This window comes from Brachyhypopomus gauderio, chromosome 1, assembly GCF_052324685.1.
Source record: "Brachyhypopomus gauderio isolate BG-103 chromosome 1, BGAUD_0.2, whole genome shotgun sequence".
Taxonomy (NCBI): Eukaryota; Metazoa; Chordata; class Actinopteri; order Gymnotiformes; family Hypopomidae; genus Brachyhypopomus; species Brachyhypopomus gauderio.
Window position 1 is genome coordinate 9,159,380 of NC_135211.1, and position 17,584 is coordinate 9,176,963.

General features: G+C 44.1%; 3 protein-coding genes across 9 annotated transcripts in view; 2 read left to right on the forward strand and 1 right to left on the reverse strand.

Moving 5' to 3' along the window:
* LOC143485253 (uncharacterized) overlaps positions 1-2,343 on the reverse strand; it is a 29,059-nt gene extending 26,716 nt beyond the window's left edge. For 2 of the 3 annotated variants that reach the window (XM_076984649.1, XM_076984722.1), the window contains exons 1-7: positions 1,779-2,343; positions 1,454-1,679; positions 1,128-1,358; positions 908-1,049; positions 675-816; positions 328-554; positions 101-228 (exon numbers count right to left, since the gene is read on the reverse strand). In XM_076984649.1, the coding sequence (XP_076840764.1) occupies positions 101-228; positions 328-554; positions 675-816; positions 908-918 (508 nt within the window). In that variant the 5' untranslated portion in view covers positions 919-1,049; positions 1,128-1,358; positions 1,454-1,679; positions 1,779-2,343. Of the gene's footprint in view, positions 1-100; positions 229-327; positions 555-674; positions 817-907; positions 1,050-1,127; positions 1,359-1,453; positions 1,680-1,778 lie in introns of those variants that run through there. The other variant, XR_013122859.1, reaches the window with a different exon arrangement.
* Positions 2,344-2,801: 458 nt separating this feature from the next.
* LOC143485576 (uncharacterized) lies at positions 2,802-11,708 on the forward strand. Of its 3 annotated transcripts, XM_076985143.1 has the most exons (10): positions 2,802-3,488; positions 3,600-3,686; positions 8,937-9,038; positions 9,131-9,267; positions 9,380-9,473; positions 10,085-10,184; positions 10,320-10,540; positions 10,671-10,857; positions 10,996-11,123; positions 11,366-11,708. In XM_076985143.1, exons 4-10 carry the CDS (start codon positions 9,176-9,178, stop codon positions 11,681-11,683), a joined length of 1,140 nt encoding a protein of 379 aa, XP_076841258.1. In that variant the 5' UTR covers positions 2,802-3,488; positions 3,600-3,686; positions 8,937-9,038; positions 9,131-9,175; the 3' UTR covers positions 11,684-11,708. The 3 variants fall into 3 exon arrangements, with proteins under 3 accessions (XP_076841258.1, XP_076841202.1, XP_076841334.1); XM_076985087.1 differs by lacking the exons at positions 2,802-3,488; positions 3,600-3,686 and adding an exon at positions 8,709-8,847; XM_076985219.1 differs by lacking the exons at positions 2,802-3,488; positions 3,600-3,686 and adding an exon at positions 8,709-8,847 and having other exon boundaries at positions 11,370-11,587.
* A 1,668-nt stretch (positions 11,709-13,376) lies between these two features.
* Positions 13,377-15,945, forward strand: LOC143485742 (EEF1A lysine methyltransferase 3-like). Of its 3 annotated transcripts, none has more exons than XM_076985294.1 (3): positions 13,377-13,687; positions 14,581-14,692; positions 14,801-15,945. In XM_076985294.1, exons 1-3 carry the CDS (start codon positions 13,532-13,534, stop codon positions 15,187-15,189), a joined length of 657 nt encoding a protein of 218 aa, XP_076841409.1. In that variant the 5' UTR covers positions 13,377-13,531; the 3' UTR covers positions 15,190-15,945. The 3 variants fall into 3 exon arrangements, 1 of the variants encoding a protein (XP_076841409.1); XR_013123042.1 differs by having other exon boundaries at positions 13,546-13,878; positions 14,801-14,828; XR_013123049.1 differs by lacking the exon at positions 14,581-14,692 and having other exon boundaries at positions 13,546-13,878; positions 14,801-14,870.
* The last annotated feature ends 1,639 nt before the right edge of the window (positions 15,946-17,584 follow it).

The window sequence follows — 17,584 nt, forward strand, 5'->3', positions numbered from 1 at the left end:
CACTGTAAAGTAAAACAAGTGTTGACTAAACATTGCAGTGCTAACCCATGCAATTCATCAATTCACTCATTCTGTCAATGGGGAATTGACTAACATCTACCTGTCGCTGGAGTAATGTCGAGGCGAGCAGCAGGGTCCAGCACTTTCATGTCCTTCAGGAGTGGATGGTCAAGCGGAAAGAAGGAGAACATCTTCTGAAGCACTGCTTCATAGAATCTTCTCACAGATCTACAAGAGCATAAGAGTAAAAAAAAACATGACAGCCTATTCTCTCATACTATCAAAAGATTCTATCATAACTACATAACTGCTAGGTAATATACTCACTGAAAGATTTTTTTCTCAGCTGACACAGGGAGCGCTGTGCTTTTCATGAAGGCCTTTGTGTCTGCTCCAATAAACAGCTCTTCATCAGCCAGCTGATGTCCTGCTCCATACTCCACCTCCCTGAGAGGTCCACCCACGATGGCCCTGGCTGGTATGAGGCACCCCAGGATCCTCTTGATCAGCCTGCACATCTCCTCTTCAAGCCTATGAATTTGTACTCCTTCTGACTGCAGAAAATACCATCGATCACAACAAAACAGTAAAATAAAAATGCTACAATAACCACAATAATATTTAATTATAAATTAGTATTATTAACTCATTCATTCAATATCACTGACACCCACCTGGAAGGCAATATTAAAGTCAGATAAAGGCTTAAGGGCAGAACTGAGGAACATGAAGTAGGTCTTCACGACGGGATCACGCAGATGGCAGATCACGCACTTTGACACTCTTCTCCACCTCCTCATGACTGTTAAAGTAGGCCTACAGGACATAGGGACACAGGCTGGCACTTCATGGGTAAAATGGAAAAATAGTAAAGTGTGCATATATCTGCTGGAGTTACCATCCTTACCTGTAGTGCATCCCACTGGTTCAACACTCTCTGGATGCAGGTTAACAGACTAAGCCATCTGGTGCTGCAGTACCTGAGGAGCTTCAGGTGATCTCAATCAGTGAAATCTACAAACTCTTTGTAGATTTCACATCTTTTGGCACTGAAAGATAGAAAAATGATTGCAAGACTACTACAGACCTAGAAAAATACCAGGCCTATTTAATTTATATGCATTTACCTTTTATCAAAGTGGGTGTATATCCCCACCAAGATGTCTTCCACTGGTACCTAGGGTGCTTTGATGCCACAACCAGTGGCTAGCTGTACTAGGTGGCAGATACAACCAAGGCCCTGGACATGGGGCTGGCTGGTCTTCAGTCTGCTGAGAACAGAGTTGTGCCTGCCTTTCATGACACTTGCATTATCAGAGTTAAAGGCTATCAGGTTCTCCCATGGAATGCCTCTTTTTCTATTGAAAACAGGAAAAAATGTCACAAAAGGTCTCAGACAAAACTTAAGATCATAAATAAATGCAAACTACTACACCCAGTGTAGTTCCTCTACCTTAATGCTTCACTCAGTTTTTCATACAGATTTTCTGCATTTCCTACGTTGCATACAGGCATCTCCATGAATCTTGTAGTGACCTGCAGAGTGGCTTCATTCAGTCTAGCCAGGATGACGAATTGTTTGTCTGTTTTTCTGTTGTTCGATTCGTCGCACATAAGTGAAAATGGTTGAGATCGGCATGTTTTGGCCAACTCATCATCTAGTTCTGCTGCTATGGCACCTGTTGAGTGAGTCCCCACTAATTAGCTAACAATTAGCCCACAATAAAGGGGCATTATCAAATAGGCATACACAATATACTTAATTTAGCTCAACTTACCTTTGATGAGTTGGGTAGCCTTGGTTTTTCCTGCTGAGTATTTTCTTGCGATAGCAGAGTCCGGGAACATCTCTGCTACACACTTGTTAAAAGTCGTCACAGAAGGCGAAAGCAACGTTGTTTTTCGCACACAGCATTGCCATTTTAACCTCTGCATTTATGACTTTGTCTGCCTCTGTGGTATTTCTAATTATAAATGGGGACATGTCCTGGGCATATTTCTGTGCCTTTAGCCCGCTTTTGTGCTTGGCAGATTGTTCATGTTGACGGACATCGTTCCTTCCCCCATGAGAGACACTAAAGTCACAGCTACATATCTTACAGAAGGAGTAGCTGTGACCCTTCATGCTCCTCTTTAGGAATGTAAACTCCCTGTCCCATTCATCATGGTACTTACAGGTACGCTTAGCTTTTTTGGCAGGACTCTCGTTAAATCCATCTCTCGTTAAATCCATCTCTGGTTCCAGGTTTGCTCCCACTATCGATACTAAACCTGCGAGTTTTCAATTTTTATTTTTTAAAGCATTCATGTGCCGCGCCAAACAGATTCTGTCACTAGCCTCGCGAGAACTGTCACCTGCAGTAGTCTGGGTGGCAGTTCTCGCGAGGCTAGTGACAGAATTCTGTTTGGAGTGGCACATGAATGCTTTAAAAAAAATAAAAATTGAAAACTGAAAATACGGGACAAATACGGGAAAATAAAAATACGGGATGACGCCGGGACAGAGCGGTAAAATACGGGACTGTCCCGGCCAAAACAGAACACTTGACAGGTATGATACATATACACATGCATATACATATACACATGCATATACACATACATATATACATGCATATACACATACATATATACATGCATATACACATACATATACACATACATATATACATACATATATACATGCATATACACATACATACATACATGCATGCATATACACATACACATACATGCATATACATATACATATACACATACATATACATATACACATACATACATGTATATACACAGGGCTCTCAAGTCTCACGCATTGAGCGTGCGACACACGCATTTGACCGTCTTCACACGCTCACACGCCACACTTCCGATTTCACACGGCGAGAAAAAAAAATCTAGTTTATTTACCTCCGATCCATATCTATGGCGCCTGTCGCCCTCCACTGGCGATCGATCGCGATAGACAAACCCCACCCCCCGCTCAACAACTTACGTTCGCCGGGTTACGTCTGTTTAACACAGTTTGGTTAGTTTTCAGTAATATTGAGTGGCATCTTATTGTGTATGGGATCGTTGCTACCCCCGGTGGAGGGGTTCAGGTATCTCGGTATCTTCTTCGCGAGTGACGGGAGAAGGGAACGGGAGATCGACGGACGGATTGGTGCTGCGTCTGCAGTGATGCGGACGCTGCACCGGTCCGTCGTGGTGAAGCGGGAGCTTAGCATCAAAGCGAAGCTCTCGATTTACCGGTCGATCTACGTCCCTATCCTCACCTATGGTCACGAGCTTTGGGTAGTGACCGAAAAAATAAGATCGCGAATACAAGCGACCGAAATAAGCTTCCTCCGAAGGGTGGCCTCTCCCAGAGGGTGAGGAGTGCAGCCATTCGAGAGGGGCTCAGAGTAGAGCCGCTGCTCCTCCATATCGAACGGAGCCAGTTGAGGTGGTTTGGACATGTGATCAGGATAAGCGGAAGAGAATATATGGTAAATGATGTGATGTAAGCTGTATTATTTTATGAAGCAGTTGGTGTATTTTAAAAATTGACAGCATTCCAGTATTTAAGATGTATGACATTGAGGAATTATGTGTTGCAGGAACCATGTTGATCAAAACGAGACTTGGGGATGCACAAAAATTTGTTCGACTAACGGAGCCAAATCTGAAGGAGTTTCTGATTGCAGGTAAGAAATTACCATTAATTAAGCTTTACACTGGCTATGAGGGGCTTGTAATGTTACTTCAGAGTAATTATGCTTTTGCAAAAGTAATGTTCCAGATTCTATAGTTATGAGTATTAGAGCAAATAACCGCATAACTGTGGTTTACACAAGCATTTGTTTTTTTTTTCTCTAGCTTTTGCGAAGTTTGGTTTGCCAGCTGTAACAGAAGGTGTGAAGGTTGTTGACAGTTCTGGGACTGAGTTGGATGTGTGACGCGGGAACAGAGGCGGCCGAAGGCGAGGGTTGTACAGAATGGTCTTTATTATCCATGCTGTTCAGTGTGCAAACAGAATAGCTTCAATAGCCGAAACAAGGTACTAGCTACAAGAGAAGCCAGAGAGGTCCAGCGTAGAGCTCTGACGGGGCAATGTGCAGCACTGGACCGAACGACCTGCGGGGTATAAAAGGTGCACAACATAATTACCGACAGGTGTTAGTAATGTGGTGACTGGGACCGAGGGAGTGGTCTGGTGCTCGGGGGCGTGTGTGGTGAGGCAGTGCGAGCTGTGGCCTGCGCCCTCTGGTGGCGACCCGGCCTCCCCACCGTGACAGAGCCCCTCCCCAAGGGCTCCTCCCGCCGACCACCACGAGGCCGCCCTGGTCTCCTCGGGGCCGGCCGGTCCGGATGCTCTCGGTGGAAGTCGGCGATGAGGGAGGAGCCCAGGACCTGGGAGGCCGGAATCCAAGAACGTTCCTCGGGACCGTAGCCAACCCAGTCCACCAGGTACTGCATCTTTCCCTTGCGACGTCGGGAGTCCACCAGCCGCTCCACAAGGTAGGCAGGACCGTCAGATAGCTGCAGCGGAGAGGGCGGCGCTGTCGTCACCACGTCCTCCAAGGGCCCCTGTCTGTACGGTTTTAAGGCGGACACGTGAAACGCGCGGGAAGCGCGTCGGTCTTCGGGCAGGCTGATCTTGTACGTCACTGGATTGACGCGCTTGAGGATGATGTAGGGACCCGCGTACTTCTCCCCTAGCTTACCCCTCCTACCCAGGCGTCCATCTCCGGTGGACACCCACACCTTGTCACCCACCTGGTAGGAGGGAGCCTCGCTCCTTCTGCGGTCCGCCTTATGTTTGAACCGTCTGATAGCTTCCCTCAGGCGCCGATGGGTGTCCTCCCACACCCTCTCGCTCCGTCTGCACCACTCCTCGACAACTGGCTGATCAGAGGAGGCGACGTTCCAGGGGTACAGAGGTGGTTGACGGCCGAACACGCACTCGAATGGCGTTTTCTCCGTGCTGGAATGGGTAAGGGAGTTTTGTGCGTATTCAGCCCATGGCAGCAGGGCGCACCACGTGTCTGTGTGCTCACTACAGTAAGCGCGCAGGAACCGTCCTACTTCCTGATTGGCGCGCTCCACCTGTCCGTTGGCCTGAGGGTGATATCCAGATGTTAGGCTGACAGTCACGTTCAGTTTAGACAGGAACTCCCGCCACACACGCGAGATAAACTGCGGGCCCCTGTCCGACACAATATCCTCCGGCAGACCGAACTGCCGGAATATGTGCCGGAACAGAAGGTCCGCCGTCTCCCACGCGGTGGGCAGGCCAGGCAGAGGGAGGAACCGAACCATCTTTGAAAATCTGTCTATCACCACCAATATGACTGTGTTACCTTCGGATGGAGGGAGATCGGTGATGAAGTCAAGGGCGATGTGCGTCCACGGCTGTTCTGGCACAGGGAGAGGAAGGAGCTTGCCCGCTGGAGGAGTCCTCGGCACCTTGCTACGCGCACACACAGCGCAGGAGGCTACGTGGTTCAACACGTCACGGTGTAACCCAGGCCACCAATACCTGGCTCCTAATAACTGGGCTGTCTTGGAAGCCCCGGGGTGTCCTGTTCCCACCGACGTGTGTGCCCAGTTGATAAGGGCAGTGCGCTGTGCGGGAGGCACGTACCTGCGGTGCGGTGGACAGCTCGGATGTGGATTAGCTGCAGCAATCGCCCTGTCAATCTCCCAATCCACAGTTCCCAGGAAACACTCAGGGCTTATCACCGGCTCATCACTGGTGGAGTCCTTACTGCCCGGGAAGGACCTGGATAATGCATCTGCTCGCTGGTTCTTCTCCCCAGGCCGGTAAGTAACCTGGAAGCGGAACCTGGAGAAGAACAGTGACCACCGAGCTTGGCGAGCGTTCATGCGTTTGGTGGTTTTTATGTATTCGAGGTTCTTATGGTCGGTGACGACTGTAAAAGGGTGTCTCGCCCCCTCGAGCCAGTGACGCCACTCGCCGAAAGCCTTGCGCATAGCTAGCAGCTCACGGTCGCGCACACCGTAGTTACGTTCCGCTGCGGTTAGCTTTTTGGAATAGAAGGCTATCGGTCTGAGCGAGCTGTTTTTCTTCGGGCGTTGAGACAGCACAGCACCTACACCAACGTTGGAGGCGTCTATCTCCACTATGAACGGCTTGTTGGGATCGGGTTGGTGTAGTACGGGCGCTTGTATAAAAGCCTTCTTAAGGTCGCCAAACGCCCTCGTAGCCTCTGTTGTCCAGCTCAACTTTTTTCTTCCCCCCCGTAACAGATCATTAAGTGGCCTCGCGATTTGGCTATACCCGCGAATGAACCGCCTGTAAAAATTTGCGAAGCCCAGAAACCTCTGAAGCTCGCACCGCGTGTGAGGCTGAGTCCATTTCACGACCGCATCCACCTTACCTGACTGCATGTGAACGGAGCCTGGCCTGATGGTGTAACCCAGGAAGTTCACCTCGCAAAGGTGGAACTCGCACTTCTCCAGCTTGCAATATAGGTTATTGCGCAGGAGCGTGCCCAGGACAGCGCGCACATCACGCACGTGTTGGTCCGGGGTTTGTGAATAGATCAAAATATCATCAATATAGGCGACAACACATCCATTCAAATATTCCCTCAGGACCTCGTTAATAAACGCCTGGAAGAACGACGGAGCCGACGCCAAGCCGTAGGGCAAGACGCGGTACTCGTAATGCCCGGTCGTAGTGCTAAACGCCGTCTTCCACTCATCCCCCTTGCGAATGCGGATGAGATTGTAGGCGCTGCGTAGATCGAGTTTAGTGAAAATTCTCGCTGACCGCAACTGCTCTAGTGCCGAAGGCACCAGCGGCAGCGGGTAGGAGAAATTCACTAAGAGGGAATTGAGCCCTCGATAATCCACGCATGGCCTCAACCCCCCATCCTTTTTCTTAACGAAAAAGACGCTGGCTGAGGCAGGCGAAGTGGAGGGAGTGATATAACCTTGTGCGAGTGCCTCCTTAATTAATATACTGATCCATTACCTTCTCCTCCTCTTGTGACAGCGGGTAGACGCGACCGCGCGGAGGAGTGGAACCGGGCTTAAGCGTGACGTGACAGTCCCAAGAACGGTGAGGGGGAAGCTGTGCAGCTTTGGAGGAACTGAAAACCTCTGCCAGGTCCTTATATGGAGCAGGGATAACCTGGTTGGTCTTGATGTTAGGGCTCTCGATGCTGGTGGATTGAGCAAACACACGGGGAGAGGACCGAGCGCCCCGCAGAGGCGCAACCCATTTTAACAGGCTTCCCTTATTCCAGTCTATCACCGGGTTGTGCAATCTTAACCAGGGGAGACCTAACGTGAGTGGGTGACGTGTGTAGGGGAGGATGTAAAAACTAATCTGCTCCTGGTGACCTTGTATGACTAGTGTAACAGGTGCAGTGCGAAAACATATAAATCCCCCGCCCACAGGCCGTCCGTCCAGTGCCCGCACGCGTCGAGGTTCCTCCAGTCGTTTCAGTGGCACACCCAGCCGATCCGCTACGCTTCTCCTCATGATGTTCCCCGAGGCTCCCGAGTCCACTAGGGCAAAGAGATCCAGAGACACCTCCCCGTGAGACACTGAGACCTGCCACGTCAATAAATTGCCCAATAAGGAATTACTCACCCGAGCCCGTCCCCTCCTGAAGCCGGTGTTCCTCCGGAGGGGAGCGGTCTCGCCCATCTCCATGGGTTCAGCGGCAGTCGTCTCACGGGGTGGTGCCGACACGGGAACCTGCGGGGTGACGGATAGAGAAGCGCCTCCCTTTCTCTCTTGGAGGAGTCGGTCAAACGTGATGGCTAGGTGTACCACCTGGTTGAACCCCAGCTCCTCTGGCCGACAGGATAACTCTGCCTTCAGCTCTGGCTTCAGTCCGGCCAAAAAAACGTCCGTCAGGGCAGCGTCATTCCACCCTGTCCGAGCCGCCAGGGTGCGGAATTCAAGGGCGTGCTCCGCTGCGCTGCGGCTGCCCTGGCGCAGCTGTAGCAGACTCTGTCCGCACGCTCTCCCTCTCCTAGGATGGTTAAACACCGCCTTGAATTCTTGAATGAAATTATCATAGTTAGTAACAAACGGTGCGTTGGCGGTGAGCTGGGCCGCGCCCCAGTCTAAAGCCTTCTCTTTCAGGCGTGACACCACGAACGCTACTTTTTCTCCGTCCCCGAGCTGCGGACCACTGGCGAAGTGCAGCTGGCACTGCACCAGAAAACCTTCGCAGCGCTCGGGATCCCCTCCATATGGCTCGGGAGGGGCGATGAGAGCTCTGGTCGGTCTGGTTCTCTCCGTGGTAGCCTGCACAGATAAACTCTGCATGCAAGTGGTGAGTGTCGCGAGAACCGCACGGAGCTCCTGGAGCTCCTGCTGCTGCTTACCTAGAGCCCTCCCCTGATGAGCAAGAATCTCCAGAGGGGAGGGCTCCTCGCCTCCGGCCGCTCCAGGCTGCACATTCTGTGACGCGGGAACAGAGGCGGCCGAAGGCGAGGGTTGTACAGAATGGTCTTTATTATCCATGCTGTTCAGTGTGCAAACAGAAAAGCTTCAATAGCCGAAACAAGGTACTAGCTACAAGAGAAGCCAGAGAGGTCCAGCGTAGAGCTCTGACGGGGCAATGTGCAGCACTGGACCGAACGACCTGCGGGGTATAAAAGGTGCACAACATAATTACCGACAGGTGTTAGTAATGTGGTGACTGGGACCGAGGGAGTGGTCTGGTGCTCGGGGGCGTGTGTGGTGAGGCAGTGCGAGCTGTGGCCTGCGCCCTCTGGTGGCGACCCGGCCTCCCCACCGTGACAGGATGAGGATGTATTTGAGGATGTTGTTAATTAAGGATCCCTCAGCTGGAGTTCTAACCATCAAATATGAAACTGGTTTGTTTCAGTTAAATTTTTAATTTCTGTTGGCGTTTAATGAACTATTGTGGTTAATGTTTTTTTCCATCTGCTTCTCTTGTGATCAGAATTTGTCTCCATCCCGTGGTTCATCTGATTCTCAAGATACACTGATTCTTTCAGAGAGTCCTCCTGCGAAAAAGCAGAGGCTGGACACAGAAGCCAAGCATGTAAGAATTAACTCAAAAACTTGGAAAACACATTATTGTGTTTTGTGGGATGTATTTTTTAAAAGCTGAATTCTTTTGCTCTTTGTTTTAAGTTGGTGGAAACCATTCTTAACAACAAACCTGGTGGGGAACGCATAATGAAGGAATATAATAGAAGCAAGTGCCTTACAGATGAAACCAGAAGGAAAATGGTCAACATACTGGCAGCTGATATAACGGAGAAGAATGGGTAATTTGTAAATAGTTTTTAGCTAGCTCCATGTAGTGTTTAGATTCATTTCAAATCTTTGTTAAATCCAGTGCATACAATGGATAATATTTTCACCTTTTTAATCTTGCAGGACATCGCCACCCAGAGAGGTTAAAGAAATGTATGCCAGAGGAATTGTGAGCTTATTTCCCTACCTTAGGGATACATTCTCCAGAACTGGTTATGTAAGTGACACACTTTAATTATTTGTGTTACTGTTAAATGATACATAGAAACTTTTTCATTTCTATCGGACTATTTTTAACTGATGCAGTTGCTTCCTGCACATGAAGTTGCACCTTTCAACTGTGTTTCAACAAATGAGGCTACAATCACTTGAAAACAATTATTCCAGTGGTGGACATTATGCATACATTACAAGCTCTACAATAAATTGGCATTTTCACCTTCAGGATGCCAGCCTCCTGGCACCACCTATACCTCCTTGACTGGTTTGCATCACTACCATAGTAATGTGACATGCAGGTTAGTGTTGATGTGTGTGCACATGTGGATGTGGGTATAGGTGCACACAATGGTGTAACTCTTGGGTGGATCTGCTCTTAGCAGATTTGTTGCTTGTGTTGGTCAAAGTTGTGTGATCTGCTCAGCCTGAGATGAGCAGTGATGACATTTTATTGGTATTTGCTTGTTTTTTTTTATTCACCTGCTTGTAGGTTTAACTGTTTGGTTTTGCATATAAATGCTTTTTTAAATCATCTTTTAGCTCTGATTCTGATGGTTCTGTGGCTATTAAATAAGTCTGTCTGTTTTTGTTATTCTTTCAACCCCCAAGGAGCATTATTATGATGGTGCAAGTGGCACTGGGTATTTGGCCTGGAGGATAAAAACTATTCAGAGATCCACTGCTAGAGACAGACGATCATCATATGGAGGTAAACCATTAACAACACTCTTGGAAGATCTACTGTAAACCTGCAGGGATGGGGTTGGGTTTTTTTGTGTTATTTTTTTGTTTTTGATTTTTTAAAGTTGAAGCATTTTCCTATATGGTGAACGTGGGCTTGGAGGACCAACTGCCAGACGGGAGTCCCAGTTTGTTCCAGAGACTGTCCTGAGTGAAGATGAGTGTAAGGAAGCCATCGCACTGATGAAGCATTTAGCTGACGAGGACATAATCAAAAAGAAGATGAAGCTCACATTTGACTTCCGACGCAACATGATTCTTGACCCGGAACAGTCAAGCAACGTACTTTCCGTCTTTCCACGGTTCAAAGATATCAAAGGCTTGGTAATTATTTAAATTATTATTTTGTCTGTTTTGAGAATTTCACAGTTACGTTAAAAATAGTCTATTTTGTGATAGTCAAAAAATTAATACAACTAATCTGGCTGTAAAAACATTATTGTCCTCACCCTAGGTGGAGCAGGATTTTGTTTTGATGTTTGGTGAAGAAGTCTCTGGCAAGTTTCTGGAGAAATGGACAACCACGTTCAAGAGAAAGATCGTCCAACAATGCAGAATGCTTCCATCCACTAGTGAGCTAGAAGATCTTCTCCAGGCAGCTGATACTCCAGAGGATGTCACTGAAGTGGATGATGACATTGGTAAGTATGACTTTCCACATTCCATTGGGTGCAGTTATCATGTGAGCTTCACTTAGTGATGCACACATAACATCTGAAATTGTAGAATCACAAAATGTTGTTAATGGCCAATTTGAAATCTAGTTTCTGTTTTCTCAGGTTGGGACAGTGACCTCTCATCAATTTTGCTACTGCTACACCTGATTCCCCCATCTGCCTTGGGTCGTAAGAGACCAGGGAAGGTGTCTGCTTCCCAAGCAGAGAAGCATCTTGTGGTTCTCAAGAAGGTTTGTATTTGTTGCTTATTTTGTTTTATTTGAGGTTGTTTCAATGAAGTAGTTTCAGTTTTAGGGTTGTGATTTCTCTCGCACACGCACGCACACACACACACACACACACACACACACACACACACACACACACACACACACACACCCCTAGTTAAATGTTGCACACCCATATGAAGGCTGTTTTTCTGTAATATTACAGCCATGGAATTGTAATGGTTTTGGTGCTTTTCTTTTCCCAGACAGGAACCAACATCCAAGAACATCTTGATGCCATCACGACAAGCACACAACCCTATCTCCTGGCTGTGGGACGAAGGAAGAAAGTAGCCCACCAGTTCTTCATCATCCTTGACAAAAATGTCATTGCTTGCAGGTCAACCTCCTCTCTTGGTGCCTTTGACGAACTGTTTAAGGCACATTATGTATTTGCCACAACATACAACCCCATGCTGTACAACATGTTTACATTCATCCAGACCACTGTGTACAACATAGATGTTGGTAGAGTGAAGGAGACTCCTCGTGTGGCAGAAATTCGGGCTAGGCTGCTTCACTAGGACTTGAACAGATCAGGGGTGGGTTTCCCGAAACGTTCGTAGCGCTAAGTACTTCTTAATCTCGTACGTTTCATACGAGGTTACGAAGTACTTAGCGCTACGAACGTTTCGGGAAACCCACCCCTGTTTGGGAGGAAGTGTGTTGTTTGTGAGACAGAGTTTAGTTGCACAAATGCACTTTAAGGTCAGGCTGCATCCAGACAAAGTTCTAAAAGTTTTGCACATAAATGATCTTTTCTACTTCAAACCATTTGATGTTCAAATGAAGTATGGTAGGACCGATGCCTTCTTATTTGTGGTTCCATATTGCCATTTTATGCAGACCTAGAGTCATTGTTCTAGTGGTGTCCTTATCAGGCTGAAGTTAACTGTTTGTGGACTTGGTTGCTTGGCATGGCAAGCGCATGTGAAATCATTTACTGCCAAAGTTTGTACGGTCAATTCAAAGGTCTACAACGCAATGGGAAGTACACCATATGTTATTGTAACACTACTAAAAGTTGACAATGGATCTTTTAAAAGGTGATCTTGATCAATAAAAAGAATGTAAATTCTGTGGCAATTTGATTTTACTCAATTGTATATTTTAAAAGCAAATCATTATTGAATTATAATGGATTGATGCAATTTAACACTACAGAAGTGTAAAAATTGCACTACATATGCAGTGACTGAGTTGATTTTTTTTTACTGCAAAAGAGTGAAGAACAAGTGTCAAATTAACACTCATAGGAGTTATATGAGCCCCCAGTGTTAACCTTCAATAACTCAATGCAGTGTTGAAAAGCATGATAATCCGAGTTGATTTGTCACCACAGTGGAGTAACATGTTAACTCTGCTTAGAATCATATTTACACTCATCAGAGTTGTTTTACTTGTAGTGTTAAGTTTTATTAACACTGTACAGTGTTAGTCAGTGTTAATTTTTAACTCTAATTTGAGTTAAATTTTACTCTGAAAATGTGACACTAAGGAAAGAGTTAAATTGACACCAAGCTGGATAAGGACCAAATAGACTCGGGCATAGTGTTAAATTTAACTCTTTAAGTGTTGATTTAACACTGCAAAATTTACTGTGTACATTAAATTCACTTGTAAAGGTCAGAGTGCATTTTAGGTCCATCTGGAGCTCACACCCATTTTCTTAGCTGTTGTTCGATTGCAGAGTAAAGGTCTGCCTAATTATTCAAGGTTATTATCTGAGAATCACTGCATAGTTTTGGACTGTACTGTGAATAAGACAAGTAATACAATTATTTGCTTATAGGTTTATTTTTATGTGTAAAATCTATTGATGGCTGAGTTTAATCCAGTGATAGTTAAAGTGATTCTGTCTTCAAAAATAAATGCAATGAACACATGTGGACATTGTTTGGACTGACATGTTTTATATAAAGCCAAGTTTGAAATAAAGAATGAAATTCACAGCCTCGTTGAATCTTTAACCTTCATCATTCACTCTAATCTGATCTATTAATAAAATTAGGCTATAAATGTGATAGTAAAACTCATGAATTGGGACAACAAAGACTAATTAATTAGTCTAAAAAATGATAAATGTATCAGAAAGAGATTTGAAAGCACACGCAGTAGTACAACCGATACATAAAATAGCTGGTTAAAGGAGCAGTTTTTGAAGACTTTTAACTTAACCTGCGAATTCTCACATTTCCGCTACCCAGGCGTCTATTTACAGAGCAGCAAGTGGCGTCCTGGTTACACAACCAAGTCAACAAACCAAATACGATGTACCCAGTCAGAACGAAATGCCACAAAGCATTTATCTAGTTTAGCGGTCAGTGTTAGCGGTCAGAAATAATCTTATTTTAGAGTGATTATGGGTTATTATGGATGGAGAATCATGTGGCGTATTCCCCGCTGAAGATAATTTATTTGAAGACAACTTCTCTACGGATTCTACCTATACATTTTTTGGTCATGAATTTATAATTAATCAGTCGTTCAGTGCAAGTCTTGGGGTCGCTGCTTCCGTATGGGACGCTGTAAGTTTAGATAAAATTTCCGTGTGGCTGGGATAGTAATTAGGATACTGTTAAAGAGGCTAAAATACAGTAGCCTATGTTTAATTCGGATTTAACGTCCCGTGCTAAACAGTTTACAGGAGACATAATTCACTGCTGGATGGACAGCTTTGTTGATAAAATAATACCTAAAATATACCTAAGCAAAGCATGTAAGTTTGTGTTTCCAGGTCACTTCAAACGTATACATGCGTCATATAATTGTACTAGAGATGTTATGTTTACAATAAAATGCTGTCAGTTGCAGATTGGGGGGCATGCCAGTATTTCATATTCATATTTCTGTGGCAGACTCGTTAGTATGTTTTTAGGTCTCACAAGGAACATCACCAGTTGGCATGTTCAGTTGACCATTCACCATCTGTTTAAAAATTTCCAATGAAGACTTTACAATCCATTACATGTGTTGTTTGAAAAAAGAAAATAAAATCTCAATTAAAAGAAGATTGTTGAAGTATGAGAGTTTTATGTAGCAGTCTTTCTAACTACTGTTGTTTGCTTTGAAAGAGTGGCTGCATGTCCTCATCTGTTTTCATCCCAGTGTGATGTAGAATACTGTACTAAAATAGCATTATGCAGATGTAATAGCCTACATCCAAAATATTCAAAGAACACCAAAGTATGTAAGGCAGGTTTGTATAGTAAAAGAAATGTTAAAAAAAAGCAATATGAAGATAATTACATATGTTAATGAGAACTTAATGAGAAGGATCTTAGGTCTCCGTAAAGGTTGTGCTCAAAGTAAAGCTGACAAAAAGGGTTCAAACCAAATTACAATGCAGACTATTATTGATCTCATACTTTCAGTATTCAGGCAACACATCTTATTTTACCCCATGTCTTTATTTTCAAAGGCAATACACTTGTGCAAGTTCTTTGAGAAAACATCTCTGGAATTGAGTGGAAAACGAGTAATAGAGTTGGGAGCAGGAACTGGGTTTGTTAGCATACTGGCTGCTAGATTAGGTACATTCATTTACTCATTTTCTGTCACAAATACATAAAGTGTATATTTGTTGCTTTTGTTTAACAGATTAATATGTTAACTATAGTTTTAAACTGTTTCTCTCATAGGGGCCTGTGTAACAATTACAGACCTTCCTCTTGTTATTCCACAAGCAGTCCGAAATATTGAAGTCAACACTCCCTCAACAGGGTGGCCTTCAGAAGCACCTAGTGTGCTACCGCTGTCGTGGGGAAAGGATCAGGAAAACTTCTCCTCTGACTGGGACTTGGTACTGGGAACTGATATTATATACTTACCTGAAACATTTCCCCTTCTTTTGGACACACTGGTGCACTTGTGCAAGAAAGGGGCTGTTGTATACCTCTCCTCAAAGATGCGCAGGGAACACAGCACTCAGGACTTCTATGACAAATGGCTTCCACAGAGGTTCAAGGTGGAGCTTGTGCAAAGAGAACCAGAGAACAACATCAACATATACAGAGCAGCTTTCATATGATGTATAATGAATGAATTTGTGACTGTAAGGGGTTATCAAGACTTATCTGTTTAGTTTGGCCTTTGAATAATCTGTTACATATTTACCACATCACATATCTTTCTTCTCCGAGGTTCACCTGGGGAGTAACACTGATTATGATTAACATTGATTATGATTACCTCAGTAGAGAGACAAAAGATTATTGAACATGTGCAAGGACAGAGGAATGTAAATGAATGGGCTATAGTGCACAAGGATGGACTCCGGCAGATCTAGCTATGGCAGCACAGCTAAATGGGTCGAACCAGAAGAAAACACGGGCATGAGGACTCCATTGGGCATCAGCACTGCTCCACTCTCAGTCAACAAACCTGAGTGACATAAAAGAGGTGGTGCCAGCATCATAACATCCCAGTCCACCATAACACTCAATGTCCATGAGCATTCTGAATTAGCTGGAACGTGTTTGAGCAGTTGAACAGCCAGATAATAAAGCATTACAGTTGTCCAATCTGGAAGTGATAACTGTATGTACTAGCTTTTCCTGGCAAGACAGTACGTTAAGAGAAATTAACATGTTAATTATTCAAATCTGATTGCATTTACATTTGTCTATAATTGTATTAATAATGATAATGATGATGCAATGTTTAAAAGCTTTACATGGCATCACACGTTAAGAGAGTTCTGCTGCTTATGGCAAGGAGTTTGCTCAACTGTATTTACCTGTATTTACCTGTTTATGATGTGGTTAGTAGTCCAGGTTATGTACAATAAAACCAGTATTAAAATATATTAATCTGCCTGTGTTCTCATTTGTCCATGGTCTCTCACCCTCTGGAGACCAAGACTACTGGTTATATGTAAGAAAAGATCCCAACAAGTAAAGAGAGAAGAGAACACACAACTGCCAAAAATACACACAGCGGTATGTTACAATCTGAAATGTATGCTAGGACGTTAGGATTTGGTTCAGTTTTATGGTGGAACTAACTAGAATGATTATGATGAACAACACAGGGACAGAAGGCAGTAATTCCAGTAATTCCTACCTCATTTTAGATTTGCAGTCATTTGAATACAAATGACTTGTGTGAGAACATATTTTCTCATTCCTTGTTGGTTTACATGGAAATTAAGATTGAACTAATTTCATTGTTCTCACAGGGTGTTTCAAAGGGAAAAATGCAATATTTGATCATTTTGTATTGTTTTATGATATCTATAAAGCTACTGCATAATACTGCTTTAAGTTCTTTTAGACATTCAACTTCCAAGCTGATTGCTCAATTCCATAAACAAAGTAATTCCATTGTGATTGTTTTATACATAATGCATTTCTTTGAGTTTATGTTTAAAGTGATATTGAAATCATTTGATATTTTGAACCTTAAGGCTTGCATGTAGAGGAATATTATGGGTAATGTGCCAGGAATGGTCTAATACACAATCAATTGTTAGATTATAGTCAATTTTTCTGCCTTTATATTTAAAACACAAAAATGAAAAGTTAAAATATTCATATTGGTACCAGCTCACCCTGTGAATGATTAAACACCATCCCACTTCCGTACTGCTATCTGCTGATGCACTGATTTTTGTTCTGGGACAAAATCCTATTACTTTCACTTTGGAGTTTTAAAGAAAGACACTGGCTCATGAGTCCATTTAGTTGTGCTCCAGCAAACTCAGCAACAGATCCTTATCTATGGCTAAATGTTATTTGTTTACTTCATGTTAACTAGGCTCATGGATTTATTTGATGGTTTTAAAATAATACAAGGAAAAATATGCCAATCAACTAATAAATTTTCATTTGAAACCTTTTGTCTCTGGAACTTCTGCAATATTTTCATATATAGGCATAGCACTGATGGTTTTGAAACATATCAATATATCCTTTGCATATTCTGTTGGACAATATTGTAGAAGTTTATTAAAAACCCGCAAGTTTAAGGAAATCATGTTTGTAATAGAACATTTTCCAAAAACTGAAAATTGGTCACATTTTTCCATCTCAGAAGACAAGCAAACAGGATAGTATTAACATATTTCAAATTCTGGAATCTAAAAAGGAATCTGCTGATATCTGGAGTATACGTGTAATTTTGGTTTTCTCCTGTACAAGTACTATCTTCCTAAATATCAAAATGTTCACCCAGTACCTACATGGTTTAGTTGTCACTAGGGCCTGCCTTGTTGAGTGAACAACGGACCTTTAATATGCTGAGCTCCACATTTAAGATGGGCTGACATGTCATGTTTGTGTGTGCAGGTCCCTTCTAATCATGTATCCCTACAGAGTTGGAAGTGTTTACCTTAGGCTAAGACAGACTGCAATCAATTAGAAAACTTAATTAGAGGTATTTGATGGAATGGTGTTTTGAAAGGAGTTACTGCATGAAAACAGATG

Coding starts and splice junctions, on each gene's coding strand:
- LOC143485576 (XM_076985087.1), top strand. Junction 9,039..9,130: donor TGGACACAGAAGCCAAGCAT/GTAAGAATTAAC, acceptor CTTTGTTTTAAG/TTGGTGGAAACCATTCTTAA. Junction 9,268..9,379: donor GATATAACGGAGAAGAATGG/GTAATTTGTAAA, acceptor TTAATCTTGCAG/GACATCGCCACCCAGAGAGG.
- LOC143485742 (XM_076985294.1), top strand. CDS start 13,532: ATGGATGGAGAATCATGTGGCGTATTCCCCGCTGAAGATAATTTATTT. Junction 13,688..14,580: donor CTGCTTCCGTATGGGACGCT/GTAAGTTTAGAT, acceptor TTATTTTCAAAG/GCAATACACTTGTGCAAGTT. Junction 14,693..14,800: donor CATACTGGCTGCTAGATTAG/GTACATTCATTT, acceptor TTTCTCTCATAG/GGGCCTGTGTAACAATTACA.